At 39.3% G+C, this 14,950-nt stretch overlaps 2 protein-coding genes across 4 annotated transcripts; one reads left to right on the top strand and one right to left on the bottom strand.

The window, feature by feature from the left end:
• Nucleotides 1–1,459: 1,459 nt before the first annotated feature.
• LOC115739375 lies at nucleotides 1,460–5,370 on the top strand. Its single transcript, XM_048272153.1, has 7 exons — nucleotides 1,460–1,571; nucleotides 2,052–2,295; nucleotides 2,777–3,112; nucleotides 3,204–3,238; nucleotides 3,607–3,669; nucleotides 4,705–4,837; nucleotides 5,002–5,370. Exons 2-7 carry the CDS (start codon nucleotides 2,181–2,183, stop codon nucleotides 5,016–5,018), a joined length of 699 nt encoding a protein of 232 aa, XP_048128110.1. The 5' UTR covers nucleotides 1,460–1,571; nucleotides 2,052–2,180; the 3' UTR covers nucleotides 5,019–5,370.
• A 1,614-nt stretch (nucleotides 5,371–6,984) lies between these two features.
• Nucleotides 6,985–14,723, bottom strand: LOC115739367 (glycine-rich domain-containing protein 1). 3 transcript variants are annotated; one of them, XM_030672405.2, is made up of 9 exons: nucleotides 14,601–14,723; nucleotides 13,821–13,996; nucleotides 12,855–12,972; nucleotides 12,500–12,754; nucleotides 11,686–12,144; nucleotides 10,615–11,153; nucleotides 9,384–9,582; nucleotides 8,052–8,207; nucleotides 6,985–7,973 (listed from the first exon to the last, which is right to left on the bottom strand). In XM_030672405.2, the coding sequence occupies exons 2-9, from the start codon at nucleotides 13,988–13,990 to the stop codon at nucleotides 7,395–7,397; spliced, it is 2,475 nt and encodes an 824-aa protein (XP_030528265.1). In that variant the 5' UTR covers nucleotides 13,991–13,996; nucleotides 14,601–14,723; the 3' UTR covers nucleotides 6,985–7,394. The 3 variants fall into 3 exon arrangements, with proteins under 3 accessions (XP_030528265.1, XP_030528264.1, XP_048128109.1); XM_030672404.2 differs by having other exon boundaries at nucleotides 14,620–14,717; XM_048272152.1 differs by lacking the exon at nucleotides 14,601–14,723 and having other exon boundaries at nucleotides 6,985–7,281; nucleotides 7,372–7,973.
• Between the last annotated feature and the right edge of the window lie 227 nt (nucleotides 14,724–14,950).

The raw sequence follows: 14,950 nt of genomic DNA, 5'->3' as shown, positions 1-14,950 counted from the left end.
CCCGTGTTTGGTAGGTGTCCTGGATAGTATAATGTCGGATATAAAGGGAATATAACCCGAATAAAAAAATCCGAGGGGAGGGGGTAGGATAAGGTCGGATAGGATTTCTTTTACCCGTCATATAAAAGCTAACTTTTAGAATGATGAAAACTTTCTTGTCTCGTTTGTTTCTATTTTCATTTTATTTTATTTTTGCAAAGAGGTTTGAAAATCTAATAAAATGTGTATATTTTCAAGTTTTTTTGTGTATGAGAACGTTATTTTCATAGTAATAAGATCAGACTATTTCACAAGCATCACGTAGGGGCATATATGTCCTTTACATTGATATACGGTTTCTACCAAATGTAGGATAGAATAGGATATGAGAATATCCGACTTTAAATCCATGATTCACCAAACAGTGAATAGGATATGGCCAAATCCCTAGATTTCTTATCTTATCTTATCCAATCCTATCCCGACCCGAAATCCCGACGACCAAACGCAGCCTTTTAAGTTTTGCTCTGTTGTGTTTTTATTTTTTTATTTTTATGCAATCTAAGCCACTAACTCTCTAGACTTGTTTAATCAAATCCCTCAATCAACCATTCTAACCAAACAGTTAAATTAGTCAACGACGTGGCATTACCGATGAGATAGAAATCACACGTGATTTTTTTTTTGGGTCGAAGACCTGCGATGTTAATTTGCTATCAAATGAGTAGAAAACAAATGGGAAAAAAAAAAGAAAAAAAATCATAATTTGACAGTATGAGAGAAAGTTAGAGAAAATCTCATTGCACAAAACAAAAACTTAGAGAGGACCAAATTGCACGAATCAAGAAATTTAAAGGCCACATTAACTTATTTTGCACATGGAATTACGAGTCTCTGATCCTCGGAAGCCTTTATTTGATTTAGATAAAAGAAATGGGTGGCAGCGATTCTCCTCAGCACTCTTTAATAGTCACTACAAGGAGCAAACCTTATTTTTTCCAACTTGGGTCAAAACAGAAATTTTCAAACAAAATTTGCCCCGATTTTGCCACTAGAATAAGCTGGTGAAAATTTGGCCGGTCGATAAGGTTATCCGGCACTTAATAATATTAAATTGATCATTTCAAGACAAGATCGGCTCTAATCCCTTTCTTAAGAAAATGTCCCCATTCTAAGCTCTTATTTTAAAATTTTCTTGACCTAAATTGTCCCACATCTCTCTCTCTCTCTCTGCTTCTTTTCCCCCTTTTGGTTTTGTTTCTTTTTGTATACAGAAGGAAAAGAAAAGGAGGGAAAGTGAATATAACAAGAAAATTCAAAATTATTTACGCGAAATGACGATTTTACCCTTGAACAAAAACTGCACGATTTCCTACTTGCTCAAACTCACTCTTCCCCATTTCCCGAGCAAATCGGAGAATTTGGCAACGCCTGGAATTTGCAAGCGCCCTGCTTCTCCTCCTCCTATCTCCGGAGGAAAACTGTGTCACAGGCAGAGCGTCTGCACCGCCTGATGACGGGATGGGGGCTGCGGTTGCGAAGCTTGGCCTGAGCCACATCCTCCGACTCGTGACCGGCGAACGTCTCCACGCGTGAGTTCACTTCTCCAAATAGTTCCGTGGCTTAAAGTTTCTCTCGGAATGGACCGTGAAATCGGAGAGATTCCCTTTCGAAGCTGATTTTAGAGAATGTTTGCTATCCTGAAATTTTCTTGTCTTTCCTGAATGATAGAGAGACAAAAAAAAAAAAAAAATTGGGTCGAAAGAAAAATGTCATTTGGAGTTAACGAGCAGAGAGTGAGAGAGAGAGAGGCTGTCGTGATTTTGGATAGAAATCGTGGGAAGTTGGGGGTTCAATTCGACAAAATCTCTCAAGGATAAAAAAGATTCTGGCTTTTACGATAGATACCGTCCCTATGGTTGTTGCCGGTCATCCCACCATGAATCAGACAGCTTCGCCGATCATTACTTGTTTATTGGCTCTTAAGTGTGATAAAAGTGACCATATGAGACGATTTTGAGAGCGATTTTTGTTAATGTCAACTCACATTGTAAATGGCTATGTTTCTTCAGGCTCTGGCACCATTCAGTGGTGATGTTCCTATAGAGTGCTATATTGAACGGCTACACACAAGTCCGTTTTGCTAGCGGCTAGTCCAGTTCTCCAGTACACGTGTGCGTGACTCAAACTAAAATCTCTAAATGCCAAGAAAAAGAGCCAAGAGAATTGTTAGACAACCTGCTTCGCCACCTGGTGGAGATGATGAGGGAAGGCCATTAGATGAAGCCCGAGACGATGCTTTGAAGGACCCAGAAGGTGCATGGTTCATATCTTCGGCTGCATCGCCTTTATCTATTATGATCATTTTCGCTGTTGTATGCAGTTAATCCACATGCAGTTTTTCTAGGCCTTCAATTTGAATGGTCATCATCCTTCTATGATGTTATAGGTTCTTGAGCTTTTGACGACTTGGTCAGATAAGTTGCCAATAGTATATGTTAAGTGTTGGCTTAAGGATTCTTAGTCCAAAGTTCATTGATCAATTGTATACAGAGGTAAAAGACAACCGAGTTTTTCGCTAATATTTAGGGGTAACTTGGAACTGGAGTAGGTAGTAGCTTATATCAGTTTCGCTTTGCCTAAACTGTTTAAGCACGTATCCTGGCGGTTTTTCCTTGTCTAAATGGTTTTTCCACGAGAAGTTGAGATGGGTTGTCTTCAAATATTTTAAGGTTATGTAATTATATTCTTGGGTCTTTCCTTATTTTTTTCCCACCTATCTCATGAATGCCCGCAGTGGAAAAAAGAGTTGCAGCTATCAGAGCTATTCGTGATGTACAGATTGAGCATTTGCTGACTGAGTTACGTCTACTGCGCTCTTGTATGACTGAGGAACGGATGGGAAGTCCCGTGCTACAGTTTTTCACTGAAAATCTTCCACATCTGTCATTTGATCTGGACAGAGAAGATGGGCAGTTCGAAGTCCACTGGGGGAATAAAGATGGAAATTTATGTCTGCACAACACTCATGGAAAAACTTTACGTGCTTCACTTCTCCACGGAATGTCCATAACTCATCCTGGAGACTCTGATGCACTTCCATACTTTGGTGGCTTTGAGTTTTCTGGCAAAGGTGGTACATTTTGTTCTTGACGCATACATAACATGGGGAAGATATTCAAAATCCGACTCCTATACTCAGTGGATCTACTTGATTGTTGCAGGGAAAGCAGGCCTTCTTAATTCTGAAAATTTGCAAGTGAGGGACTTTGTATGTTCTTTCAAAGTTTTGATCCTCTAGCTTTTAGCCCTATTAGATGGTCGGGTTTGAGGCACGCTTAAGAATCTTTTGCTTCTTACAGCTGCTGTCTTCTCCTTTTTTGATAGACAACCAATAGATACTCAAACCTGTCTGCAATAATTGTTCCTTCATTGTTCTTGTTTTAGTTAGAGACTGTTCCTGGTATAGTAATCTCATCTCGCTAGAGATGAAAATTGTGAATTCTACCCTTTTACAAATATCAGTTCATTGAATGACGGTAGGGCGTTTATAGAATCTTGTACCTAACCTGACTTTGCTGCTAACTTCACTCATGAGTTTCATGTTATTTTAAAAAATTATTATAGGTTTTGGATGAGCCACCAGACTCTCAGATGCTTGGGCTGCCGGATACTCTTAGAACCCCTACGGTTAGTTTCTGTATAACTCTTTGGCACCCACAAACCACGGCACCCCTTCCCCCCACCTACCACACACTTCTCTCTTCTCCAATTTTGGCTATTTGAATGATTTTGACGAATAACAAGTTTAAGGCTCTGAGGTCATCGTCTCGATAACTTAGACATATCTATTGTTTCACCATGAAGATGGTTGAGAAAACATGATCCAAAATCTTTCTTCATTCAAGATGAAGTTGTTGTGATTGCCAAATAAGCTTGCATTGAACCAAATTGGAAGGAGTTAAAAGTATAAGTCGTAAATTATTTAGAACACAAATGACTGCCAGCCTAACCTTCAAGTGTTATGTTCTGACCCACAAACATTATGAACAACCCACCTTATCTTGTCACATTAAAAATTCATATCGTCAACCAATTATGATAGAAGATATCATGTGTTTTAAGTTTCATGTATAATCTATGTCAATTTGCTGCTATTTAGATGCTATCATTTGTATCCGATGCCAGTGAGCCTTTTCCAGTTCAAGTTGTAACCTCAAATTTATTTTCATTTGAACGTAAAGTTTTCTGCTAAAAAAGTTTTGATGTAAAAATCAGATGGGCACTCTGCATCATTTTTTGAAGTAAAGCATATAAACGATGTTTCTTAGGAGGTGTGATACAAACTGTGGAACTTATTGGGACTTATGAGGTTGCTGCAGGATGTGAATTATGTATCAGAGCTTTGCTAGGCATTTTATATGACTGGGGTGACATAATTGCCCATGTAAAACGGGTCAGTAAAAGATGCACCAAGTTTCTATGTTCGGCCAACACTTGTAAGAAGGTGTACCTTTACATGTGCTTTTCTAAATGGTTTTTTCGCCGAATTATTCAGTTAAACAGTGACATTTAAAGTAATCAAATATAAAGAATTACATGAGTGCTTCGTTCATCACTAATACAGTCATTGATTAATTAGTGCCCTCCGCTACTTTGTAGTTGGAATTCTTCTGCTTCATATGGTATATAATTCTCTTTCACCTCGTTGCTTGCCCTCTGCAGCTGAGTAGCCAAAGGCTCTCCATAGGGATGACACCTAAAACCTTAAGGTTGCCTAAGCCTGGGGAGATGCTTCTATCTGTTCGTGGTTCTCCTCTCGGTCTCTACAAAGAAGAGAACATGGAAGTGATAAACGGTATGATTGAATCCGTTTTAGAACTGTTTTTCATTAAGATGTTAAGACATAGAATGAGTTTAATCAGAGGGGTCAAATGTACTAGCTGCAGATGGAGGGATATTGCTTTCTTAGAGCGGGAATTATCCACTCTCTCTGACTCATTTTCCTTTCATCAAATGCAGAATCTGATGAAGACTGACTTGTTCCAAATCTGTCAGTAATCATGCCTTAAGAGCGGCAGCAAAATGTCAATTCAGTCTAATTGCCACTGCTATAATATAGAAGCTTTTGCCATGAAAAGCGAATCTGAGCTTCTTTTGAAAATTGAATTGCTGCTGCTTTTCTCCCTAAAATCGAAAATAGGTGCTGCATAACTGCACTGTCTTGTATCTGGGGATGTATATTCTTGTTTTCCATTTCAATGGGTCAAGTAGATTATTGAGCTTCTTCTGTTACATGCACCATCAAATGTTTCTGCTGCATAGTGAACTTGGAGTTCGGAGGTCCATTACTTTTGATTGCCAATCTCAACAATCTTTTTCAAGCCTGAAGCATTCAAACATTACGCTGAGAATTTTCCCTGTGGCTATGGAAATGCTTGATCTTTCCTCAACATGTTGCTTCTCAAGTCTCTTCACGTGTTTAATAACCCGGTCTTGCAAAATGATCATTGAAGGTGGACTTCTTGTTTTGTGAAGTCCACTCTCAAAAGAAAAATTACAGCCTAAAAAAGCTCTCATTACTTTTGCTGGCAAAGAGGAAGATAGTTCTAAGGGGAAATTTCACTTTACCCCCCTTGACTATCATTCTCTTACATGTTAAACCCCAACAAATCTTCACACTTTACAATCTAGAGCTCTCCCCCTTTACACATTAAACCAAAAACTATAAATCTCAATTCTAGAATGTGCACATAAGTTCGATTGTTGGCACATTGTCAATTAATTTTTGTTAATATGTGCAATGTATGATCCTCAAGCTGAAACTAGCTGCAACAAATTAAGTTCTTTCGTATGGACGAAGATGTCAATCTGTCCCGGGGAGGGGGGGTGTAGGGGGAGGGGAACAGAAGAAGTTCAATCAATGATAATTTTAGTAATAAATAAAGTATTCTTATGTTCCGACCAAAAAAAAAAGTGTTCTTATGCTGAAAAATACAATAGCAATTGATGTTATGCCTGTATTGTTTGAATGTAGCAATTACGTTGTCCATGACCGTAACATTCTTTTTAAAACTTCGTCAATCTGTCGGGGTAGTTGGAAATGAAATATTTACCATTTCACTTAATTGTATCTTCTTCTTTTTTGAGAAATTTAACGGGCCAAAAGTTACTTTTTGGAACAAAATCATTTATCATAACTTAAAAATGTTGAACTAACTTCAAGTTTTAGACAAATGAGAGTAGGCAAGAGCGCCCGCTCCTTTAAATGTAGGTCTAGTTTATCGCAGGCCGAGAAAAGGAAGTGCACTACACATTTCACGGATAAACTTGACAGTGGACACCGATGGAATAATTTGTAAGTGTGGGGGAAGAAAGTATAATGATATAAACTTTAGGGTTTAAGATGCCAGAGAATGAAAATTCGTGAAAGTAAACCGAAAGACTCTAAAGCTTGGGGAGTTTAATGGGTAAGAATGTGAGAGTTCGTGCAGGTAAAGTGAAAGGATCTACAGTTCAGGGTTACTGTGTAAGAGAGTAATAATTTAGTGGGATCAAGTGAAATTTTTTCCCTAATTCTTATATAGCAGAGTTTTCGCTCTATTAATATGCAAAATAGAGATAGTCGGAATCAATTTTCTGATTATGAAAAACAATTTTTTTTCTACTTACAAGATAGTAGAAAATTTTGATATTTGTTTTTGAAATAATTGATTCCATTTGTATCCGTCGAAATGGTATTTTAATGTGAACATCTTTTTTCTTTTAAAAGCAGAAAAACGTTTTTACGTTTTTGCAAAACTTCCTAACACAAGGACCAAAATGAGTTTTCTTGTAAAGATACAGGGACTAAAAGTACAGTTTCCTTAAACTACCAGGGGTGAACAGATATATAAGAAAACATCAGGACAAAAATCAGCTGCCCGCAACTCTACCTTTAGTAGGAGAGCCTGTCATCCATTTCCCAAATCATGCATCCATCAACAGTTTCCATTTGTATCGTACTTGGCACAAAAGCTAACAAAGCTTGATTCACTTAAGGAACAATAAACACCTCTCATGGATACAGTCCACAACATAAACAGTGTATATATACAATATATCTTGCAAACTGAAGAACATTATGGAATTTCTCGACAGCCAGAGCAGGGATCAATTGACGCCTTGATTCTGCTTCTGTAAAGAAACTTCACACCTTTGATTGGCTTATTCATGATAATGGTAACTTCCGTTGACGTAATTCAGAAATGTTGACCCAGAATGACCTCATCTGCTTGTAGGAATACTTCACTCTGGATGTGCCTGAAAACAGGAAGGACTAGTAAGCATTACCCTTGCATGGACAATAGTTGCAGAAAAAGAACCGGAATGCAAAATCAACACAGCACGCACCTCGGAGCAGCTCTTGACTAGGTCTACCGCCTGGACCCTGCAACCATTGCACCACCACCGCAACCACCACATCCACCGCCGCACCCACCACAACCACTGCTCTTCACCATGTTTCCACACCCATCCCCGCAGCCACCACCACAACCACCACAACCAGTGCTCTTTACCATGCTTCCACAGCCTCCGCCACAGCCTCCACCACAGCCACTGCCACAGCCAGCACCACAGCCACCGCATCCACTGCTCTTTACCATGTTGCCGAACCCTCTCCCGCCGCCACTGCCACAACCATCACTCTTCACCATATTTCCACATCCGCTTCCGCACCCACTACCACAGCCACTGGCAGTTGAAAGAGAATTTGATGGAACTTCTTCGATCCCTTTGACTGCATCACCATTCAGCTCGATTTGACTTTCAACTGGTAAGGCCGTGACACTCTCTTTGTCTACAGCCGGGAACCTGCTTTCTTTCTTAATCGAATTGTCTGCTTCCACATTGTCCTCCATAGCAGCTACCCCCTCAAATCCTTTATTTTCCATTATATCAGAAAGCACAAAAGCTAGAACCACCATAGTTAACAAAAGTGGTTCTTCCTTAATCTATTCAACAAATAGAAAGTGTCAACAGGGATAACAGCGCTATGCTGGAATAAAGCAGTTTTGGGGAATGCATTATACCTTTACCATTCCCGATTTCAAGTTGATCAGTGCTACTGCTTCTCCATATGGGCTGTCAGCAGAGAATTCAACTGCAGTCACAAAATCTCTTTCCTTCTTTTGCGTCTCATGATGTTTTGGTTCATAGCAAAGTTTTCTGCCAGGAAAAATGTTCACCTGCCACGGAAAAAGACTAGCTAATGAGAAAATTACAACCCATTGACTTATATTAGTTTGCAAAGTGGTCCTTACTCTTCAATCCTGCAATTCTCCTGGGTAGTCTTTAGTTGAGAAAAATTAAAATAACATCTTCCATTATGGTTTCAACTTAACCATCTTTTGAACCAGGATTCCTAACAAGCACTGCAATAAAACTCTTTAAACTCTCAAAACCTGTTGTTATATAGAAGTTCAAATTGCTCATGTTTAATAAAGCTTCAGATGACAGAAAAGCTAACTAATTCAAAGTTTCCTAAGGTCCCATTTCATCTCCAGAGGAAATTCAGGTCATGGTTTTCCTAGCTGCAGAACTCTGAATATATTGGACTGGTAATCACGTACTGTTTGTATTCTCAGAGGCTACCTTCCCCATTTTTTCCTGTTAACTGGCAAGACCTATTTCACAGAACAGATTTTGGATTGGAACAGACTTGGAGATCATTTACAGTTGAGAAGAACATTAATAGCACCGACATGATTGCTGTGCAGGGTTGGTGCTACTACTGAGCACATGCGGTAAACAAAATTGGGCTGTCTGTTGCCAATTTCGTGTCTCAACAATGGCATACATGCTTATTCAAGCTTAGTTGAGTGGTGACAGGCATATGGTCTAACTCATCTATGTTAGGGTAACTCTCTGTTTAGGTAATGTACCTGTGTCTATCTGGAATTGGCTTCTGGGCATGGACATTTCATCCCAAACTCAAGTAATTGCAATTAAGTGTCTTACTGCAGAACCACTTTGATCTAAATCACCACTAGAGAAAAGTACTGAAGGAAATTTATCAGAAAATTTGAAGAGACGTACTGAAACCCTTGTGAATATTTTGCTTTCTAAAAGTCAAAATATAAGCATTTTTCGAATAACTAAGTTCCAGAGTTCATGTTTTATAGAGAAATGGAGTCCATGTGCGCCCCATCTTGAGATATAGATAAGTCAGATGTCATGATATGCATTTGCTCCCCTCATCACACCCACATTCATGTTTGAAGAACAGAGATGCGCATGCAAGTTTTAAAAATCACAATCTGACGTGATTTTGCCAACTGTAGGATACACAGATTCATTTCTTTCGAAGAAATACTAAAGAAGAGCCAAACAGTTTGTTGAATGTTTGAGAGAGGGAGGCATACCACTCTATCACCTATCAGCATGCAGAGATGGCTATTTTCACGGGAAGATTTCTGAAACTGAAGGGACCAACGAGAACCTAGCAAGGACCATCCATTCTCCATGAACTCAGCCAGAGTACGGGTTTCACCACTTGCTGTAATCCCAATCACCTCCTTCCTAGGGGTGAAGTTGTCTTTCATCTTTTCTTTCTTCGAGCTCCTGACATTCAATCAATTTTAGGATTTATCAGATAAATTAAACTTCAGGGCTATATGCCTGTGGAGATTCAAGAGATGCCTAAATCAGCATAATTTGTTATGTTAGAAATTTAACGTCCAATACCTTGACACTCCCAACAGCGATGAAGGAGTGGGTGGCCAGGGGGAATGCAGTGTAGAATGACAAATTATTTTCACACTATGGCCCCTTTGAATAATTACACGACTTCAGTTTATTCCAAATACAAGTAGCAGTAAATAGAAATAAATGGAAGTACAACAAATTTCAACACAAGTGAATGATAAAAAAGGGAAGAAGCCAAGTTTATTTCCTGCACAAATTTAAGCCAATTTTTCCCATTGATTGACCAAAATCGCTTCTATTCACCCTAATCTGCTAAAAAATCACAGAAAAGATATAAGTCTAGTACCTTCACATGCATTTCACCCTATCAACCATAAGAGCATATCGAGCTATCTTGGCTGTGATGGAATTGAGATGAATAGAAGCAATTTGGTTGATTCCAGGGTGCATTGATTCAAACTTGGGCAAGAGAGGTAAATGGGGGCAAAATTGTAGTTTCCCACGGTGTTGTGCAGTACATTGTTTGTCCCTTTAACAGGAAAAGGCATGGCATCATTTGAAACTAAAACAATTGTAAATGTTTTTCTAAATAGGACCACAAAATAGAGGGGAGAAAACAGACCGACTTTGACTTTTAACTTGGACAATAGAACCATAAAAGACATCAGATCAAGATAAGTAGATTTTTGTACACAGCAAATATAAAACCAGTAAGTTCTACTTGTAAAATTAGATGCTCTAAGGATTGCCAAATTCTGACTTCCTTGTGAGGCCAAGTAAAATAGCATAAATGTCTAGAACATAATGAGAAAACATGACACTAGCACCCCTAAGTTAATGACTATTTTGTCCACAAATTATTTACTTCCAATGAGTTGTATAGCAAGACCATGAGTGAGTTAGTTTTAAGAAGCCATATTTATAGCATACAGATGTAAACAACTTTACCTCATTTGGAGAGTAATAACCTCAGTACCATCATCATTCATTACACTTGTCCAGCTTTTGGCATGTTGAACCCTTCCAGGTAGGGGGAAAAGGCAAGAACTTTTAATGAATGGCCGAGAACGAACCATGTGAAGCACATACAATGCAGGGTTTGGAACTGTAAAAGAAAAGCCAACACGCAAGCACATTGATTCTGAGCTTGCATAGCCAGAGGAAGGCACCAACTCCAACCATTTTTCATCAGAAAGTTTTGAAACTGGAACCAAATACTCCTGTAGAGAGAGTGAGACAGAGCCCAAAACTCTAGGTGTTCTTTTAATGGGTAAGGTGGAAGGACAATATGATACAAGTTCGAAGAGCAGCTCTCCTTTGGGTTCACAATTGAATGAAGCGACCATTTTCTCTCCAGATTCTGACCAAATACTTAGTCTTTGCTTAGCATTGAAAAACAAGTCTGGCTGTGATTTACTAAATAAGACAGAAAGCCTCCCCTTGTGGCCCTCTGGCAAGCCTCTAACTCCAACGAACTCCAAGAGTACCTGCAGATTAAAATAAAAGCAAAGACTAAGACAGTGAGAAGATACATAAGAACTATATTTTACATCCACTAATATCTAAATTTCCCAGAAGTAACAGAAGATTCTTACATGCATGAATTGAATTCTTTCATAATTTTACAGCCCCAATTCTGACCAGCCAAACTAATTACTAGAGTTCGACCAAAAAAAAAAATAATAATAATAATTGCTAGAGCCAGAGCAAAGAAAAAACTCTTATCTATTTACTTGGAAAATCCAAGAAGAAGGGGAGATTTGAAGTTACTCTATCTAAGATGTCTTGGAGCTATGAACACTAAATTTTCACTATTCGAGTCCCTTTTAGGCAGATTACGTTCAGATCACAAGGAAAAATGTTGAACTAGACCTGCATTATCCTGCATATTCATGCTGCTAAAGTGCTAAGAAATTTGAACAGCAATCATGTCATGGAAAGAGGCACATTAACACATCAATGAGACCAAAAAGAGGGAAAATGTGCACAAAGAGCAGCATGAAGCTTAGCAGCAACTACCTCTACAAACTTCACGTCCGGAACGTGAACTATGTTCTGGTATCCATCTGATGATAACAAGTCCTTGATCTTTTTACTCTTGGGTGAGAAAGGTACATGAGTGACTGGACTTGGGGTGGCTCCTCTGTACATGGCCCCAGCCCTCCAATACCTTTTACCAAATGTCTCTTCCCACTGATTTGTAGTTCCAGAAAATCCAACATCCAACTTCTGCCCTTCAGATCTGTCTGAGTCCATGTCATCATGCTCCAATACTTTGCCATGTACTCTAATGAGGTCTTCACAATAAGAAACGGGATGCAACTGGTGAGAGTGCCACATGAGGTCGATGTCATAAGTGGGAACACAGAAGCGTCTCATGGATTTCTCCTTGTTTCTTCGTATAAGATGAAGAAACCCTTTATATCTGGCCAAGGCTTCTACAAGGAAGAGAGCATGGCTCATATGGGGCATAGAAACCTGCGAACAAGTACCAAGGAAGATAACCTTTCAAATCAGCACAATAAAATCTTCAAATTCCAAACTTGCCTTAATGCAAGTAACCTTTCCAATCAGTTCCTTATTCAATTAAAAAAGATAAGAACACTGCTGGATCAGGCAAATACTAGTGGTAATGACTACTAGGAAACCTTACGAATCAAGTTTTCGGCTGATATGATACAGCACCCACTGTAGTTACGGAATCATCAATGGAAAAATTATTAACAAACATGTGGAAAAGCATCTGGGAACCATCACCGTACCTACCAATACTGACATATATACATGATGTGAAGATGTTGAGTTGAAGAGTGTCTTCTGATCATTGAATTACCTGGTAGAAAAAAGGACTCTGTCTTTTAACTGCTGACACCAGATCATATGCAGTGCTTTTTTCAAGCCCTAGCATCTTCTCAGAAATATCTTCTTCAAAAGCTGCAGCAAAGTCTAATTCGTAGTGCTCTTCCGGATATAATTTTCTCCAAATTTCTTCAGTCTGCCTTGAGCAGGCGCCTTGAGTAGAAGATACAACATTAGAGTTGTCAAGGATCCTACCATACAGATCCTCGCAGTCAGATTTGTATTGGATCTGAGAAAAAAAAAAACAAATCCCATAAGAAAACAAGGAAGGTCCACTGAAAATTTGATGAATTACACGATCTATATGGACAAGAAGACCAAGATCCTACCGGATTGAGCCTGTGACAATGCCATATCCATTCACAATCAAGAGGAACAACCAGCGGGCCTTCGACAAGATGGGACTCCGAGTGTTTGGCAAGCAAAGGAAGCCAAAATGCATTGTATCTGTAGTTCACATGTTACGTTTCAGAACTTGGTCGTACAGAAAACAGTGAGATAATATTCAGTTCTATTATCGTCCAAAAACCACGAGACACCGTTCTCAAAACTCCAAATGTGCATCAAATCCCCAAAATAGAGGAAAATTGCAGAATGAATCGACGACAAGGAAAGCCTATATTAATTTTGGCAAAGAATATTAGGCTGCTAAAGTTTCTCTTCATTCATACAAGTCTCAGTGAGCATATGTTTAGTGCAAGTCCTCCCCTACGCTCTTCATGACGGTCCAAGAATCTAGAGTATGACAAAGTAATAACCACTTGGTGAGATCTTACAATAGCTCAGATAGTCAGACATACACACACACACAGAACAAACTCCCTTGGTTTCACACATACTTGAGAAGAACATCTTTCACTAACATCGAGGCTTTGCAGAGGATGCAGGTGGTCAAAGGTTCATTGTAATTCTCTCCCCCCTCCCTATCTCACTCTTACATTCACTCACACGTTGATGCATATCACCCGAGGCAATCACAATTTACAAGGAAATTCAAATGACTTTACCCTTTGAATTGAAGGTTTGACAAAGAGAAATCAGTATGTACCTCCCTTCTGAAGAAACGGTTCTATTGTCTACCTATCGAATGGCACGTAACATGCCACCAGCACTAACCAAATAAGACAACACTAGAAAAGTTCAGAATCAAGTCAATTGAAATTTTCTTATCAACAAAACAAAAGATTATAGTGATTGGAGCAAACACAAAGGCAAAAGTTATACACGGATTGTAAGCAACAAAGAGATTTAACAAAAATGGAAGGGTTGTAAATCTCGCTGCACCAAACTTTTACCTATATATGGCTCTTTGAAGAGCAGGACCGTCATAGAGGACACGGTTCCGATCGACGGCCGCGAGGAAGTTGAGCTGCTGTTTGGCCGCGGCCACCAGGTCCACACTTATTTCAATCTTTTGTGCTTCAGCCCACTCCGATTCACGCTCCAATTCGATCTGCATATCCATTCTCACCTGAAAGCGAATCGCTCAGCAAGCTTTGATCGTATTGTCTGAAGTTGATAACCAAAACATGATATATTATCGAAATTTTACCTCCAGACAAGACAATCAGCGGTAAGGGAAAAAAAAAATTTCAGAAACTAATGAATTATATCAATCTACACGCTTGCTATCCCACTTCAGCACGGCAAATCAGTTTCCTTTAATGGATGATCCGCTCCAAAATAGACAAAAACGTCCAAATTAAAGTGAAATTTCCTCGTTTGACCGGTCAAAAATTGGAGCGAAAGAAGGAAGCAACCCTCCGCCCAATAAACGATGGAACGCGTAAAGAAAATTCAACAGAATACAAGAAAATGCAGAGCAGTTGACCACGGAAAAATCCGCGAGTCCAACTCCAAATTACCAAATCGGAAATCAACGCACTTCACCAGCAGATCAATCCTCGAGAAAACGCTGGAAAAATTCAAGAAGCTCAAGAGTCGTTCTCTTCCAAAATGTCAAGCTTCAAATTAGTTCAAATGGGAACACCGATCGTTCGCAACACAAAGCAGGGACGAACGACATCAAGAATCGCTTTCTAGTTCGAGCCAGTTGAAGTAGGTGAGCAGCCTACCCGCGGAAAGATTGCTTACCGCGCGATTAAGATCGAGAAATCGGGAAAACCCCGCGGTCTTCTTCGTGATGATTGACGATGCGTGCAAGAAAAATGGATGAACAACTCCGCCGTGATTGAGACAGGAGGCCGCCCGACGACGTACGTTTCCGTTGTGCAGTACAATAACGACCTCGCCGTCATCAGACACAGGCTCTTTTCCTTGTTTTTTTATTTTTTGTTTTTAAAATGTTTTATTTACTTATCTAATCGAGGTTATATACTTTTAATTTTTCTAATCAAATCTTTTTACTTGCGCAAAATTATATATTCCAAGTCCCACGATACAAAATCCGATCAAATTCAGCTTT

Source organism: Rhodamnia argentea, chromosome 11 (assembly GCF_020921035.1).
Source record: "Rhodamnia argentea isolate NSW1041297 chromosome 11, ASM2092103v1, whole genome shotgun sequence".
NCBI classification, from domain to species: domain Eukaryota; kingdom Viridiplantae; phylum Streptophyta; class Magnoliopsida; order Myrtales; family Myrtaceae; genus Rhodamnia; species Rhodamnia argentea.
Note: the sequence above shows the minus strand (reverse complement) of the source record. Positions and strands in the feature narration are given on the sequence as shown.

Excerpts from the sequence above, each read along its gene's own strand:
- LOC115739375 (XM_048272153.1), top strand. The coding sequence starts at position 2,181 with ATGCCAAGAAAAAGAGCCAAGAGAATTGTTAGACAACCTGCTTCGCCA. Across the intron at positions 3,113-3,203 it reads CTTTGAGTTTTCTGGCAAAG|GGAAAGCAGGCCTTCTTAAT; the intron begins GTGGTACATTTT and ends TGATTGTTGCAG. Across the intron at positions 3,239-3,606 it reads TTAATTCTGAAAATTTGCAA|GTTTTGGATGAGCCACCAGA; the intron begins GTGAGGGACTTT and ends AAATTATTATAG.
- LOC115739367 (XM_030672405.2), bottom strand. The coding sequence starts at position 13,990 with ATGGATATGCAGATCGAATTGGAGCGTGAATCGGAGTGGGCTGAAGCA. Across the intron at positions 11,154-11,685 it reads CGGACGTGAAGTTTGTAGAG|GTACTCTTGGAGTTCGTTGG; the intron begins GTAGTTGCTGCT and ends TTTAATCTGCAG. Across the intron at positions 8,208-9,383 it reads TGCTGATAGGTGATAGAGTG|GTGAACATTTTTCCTGGCAG; the intron begins GTATGCCTCCCT and ends TTTCCGTGGCAG.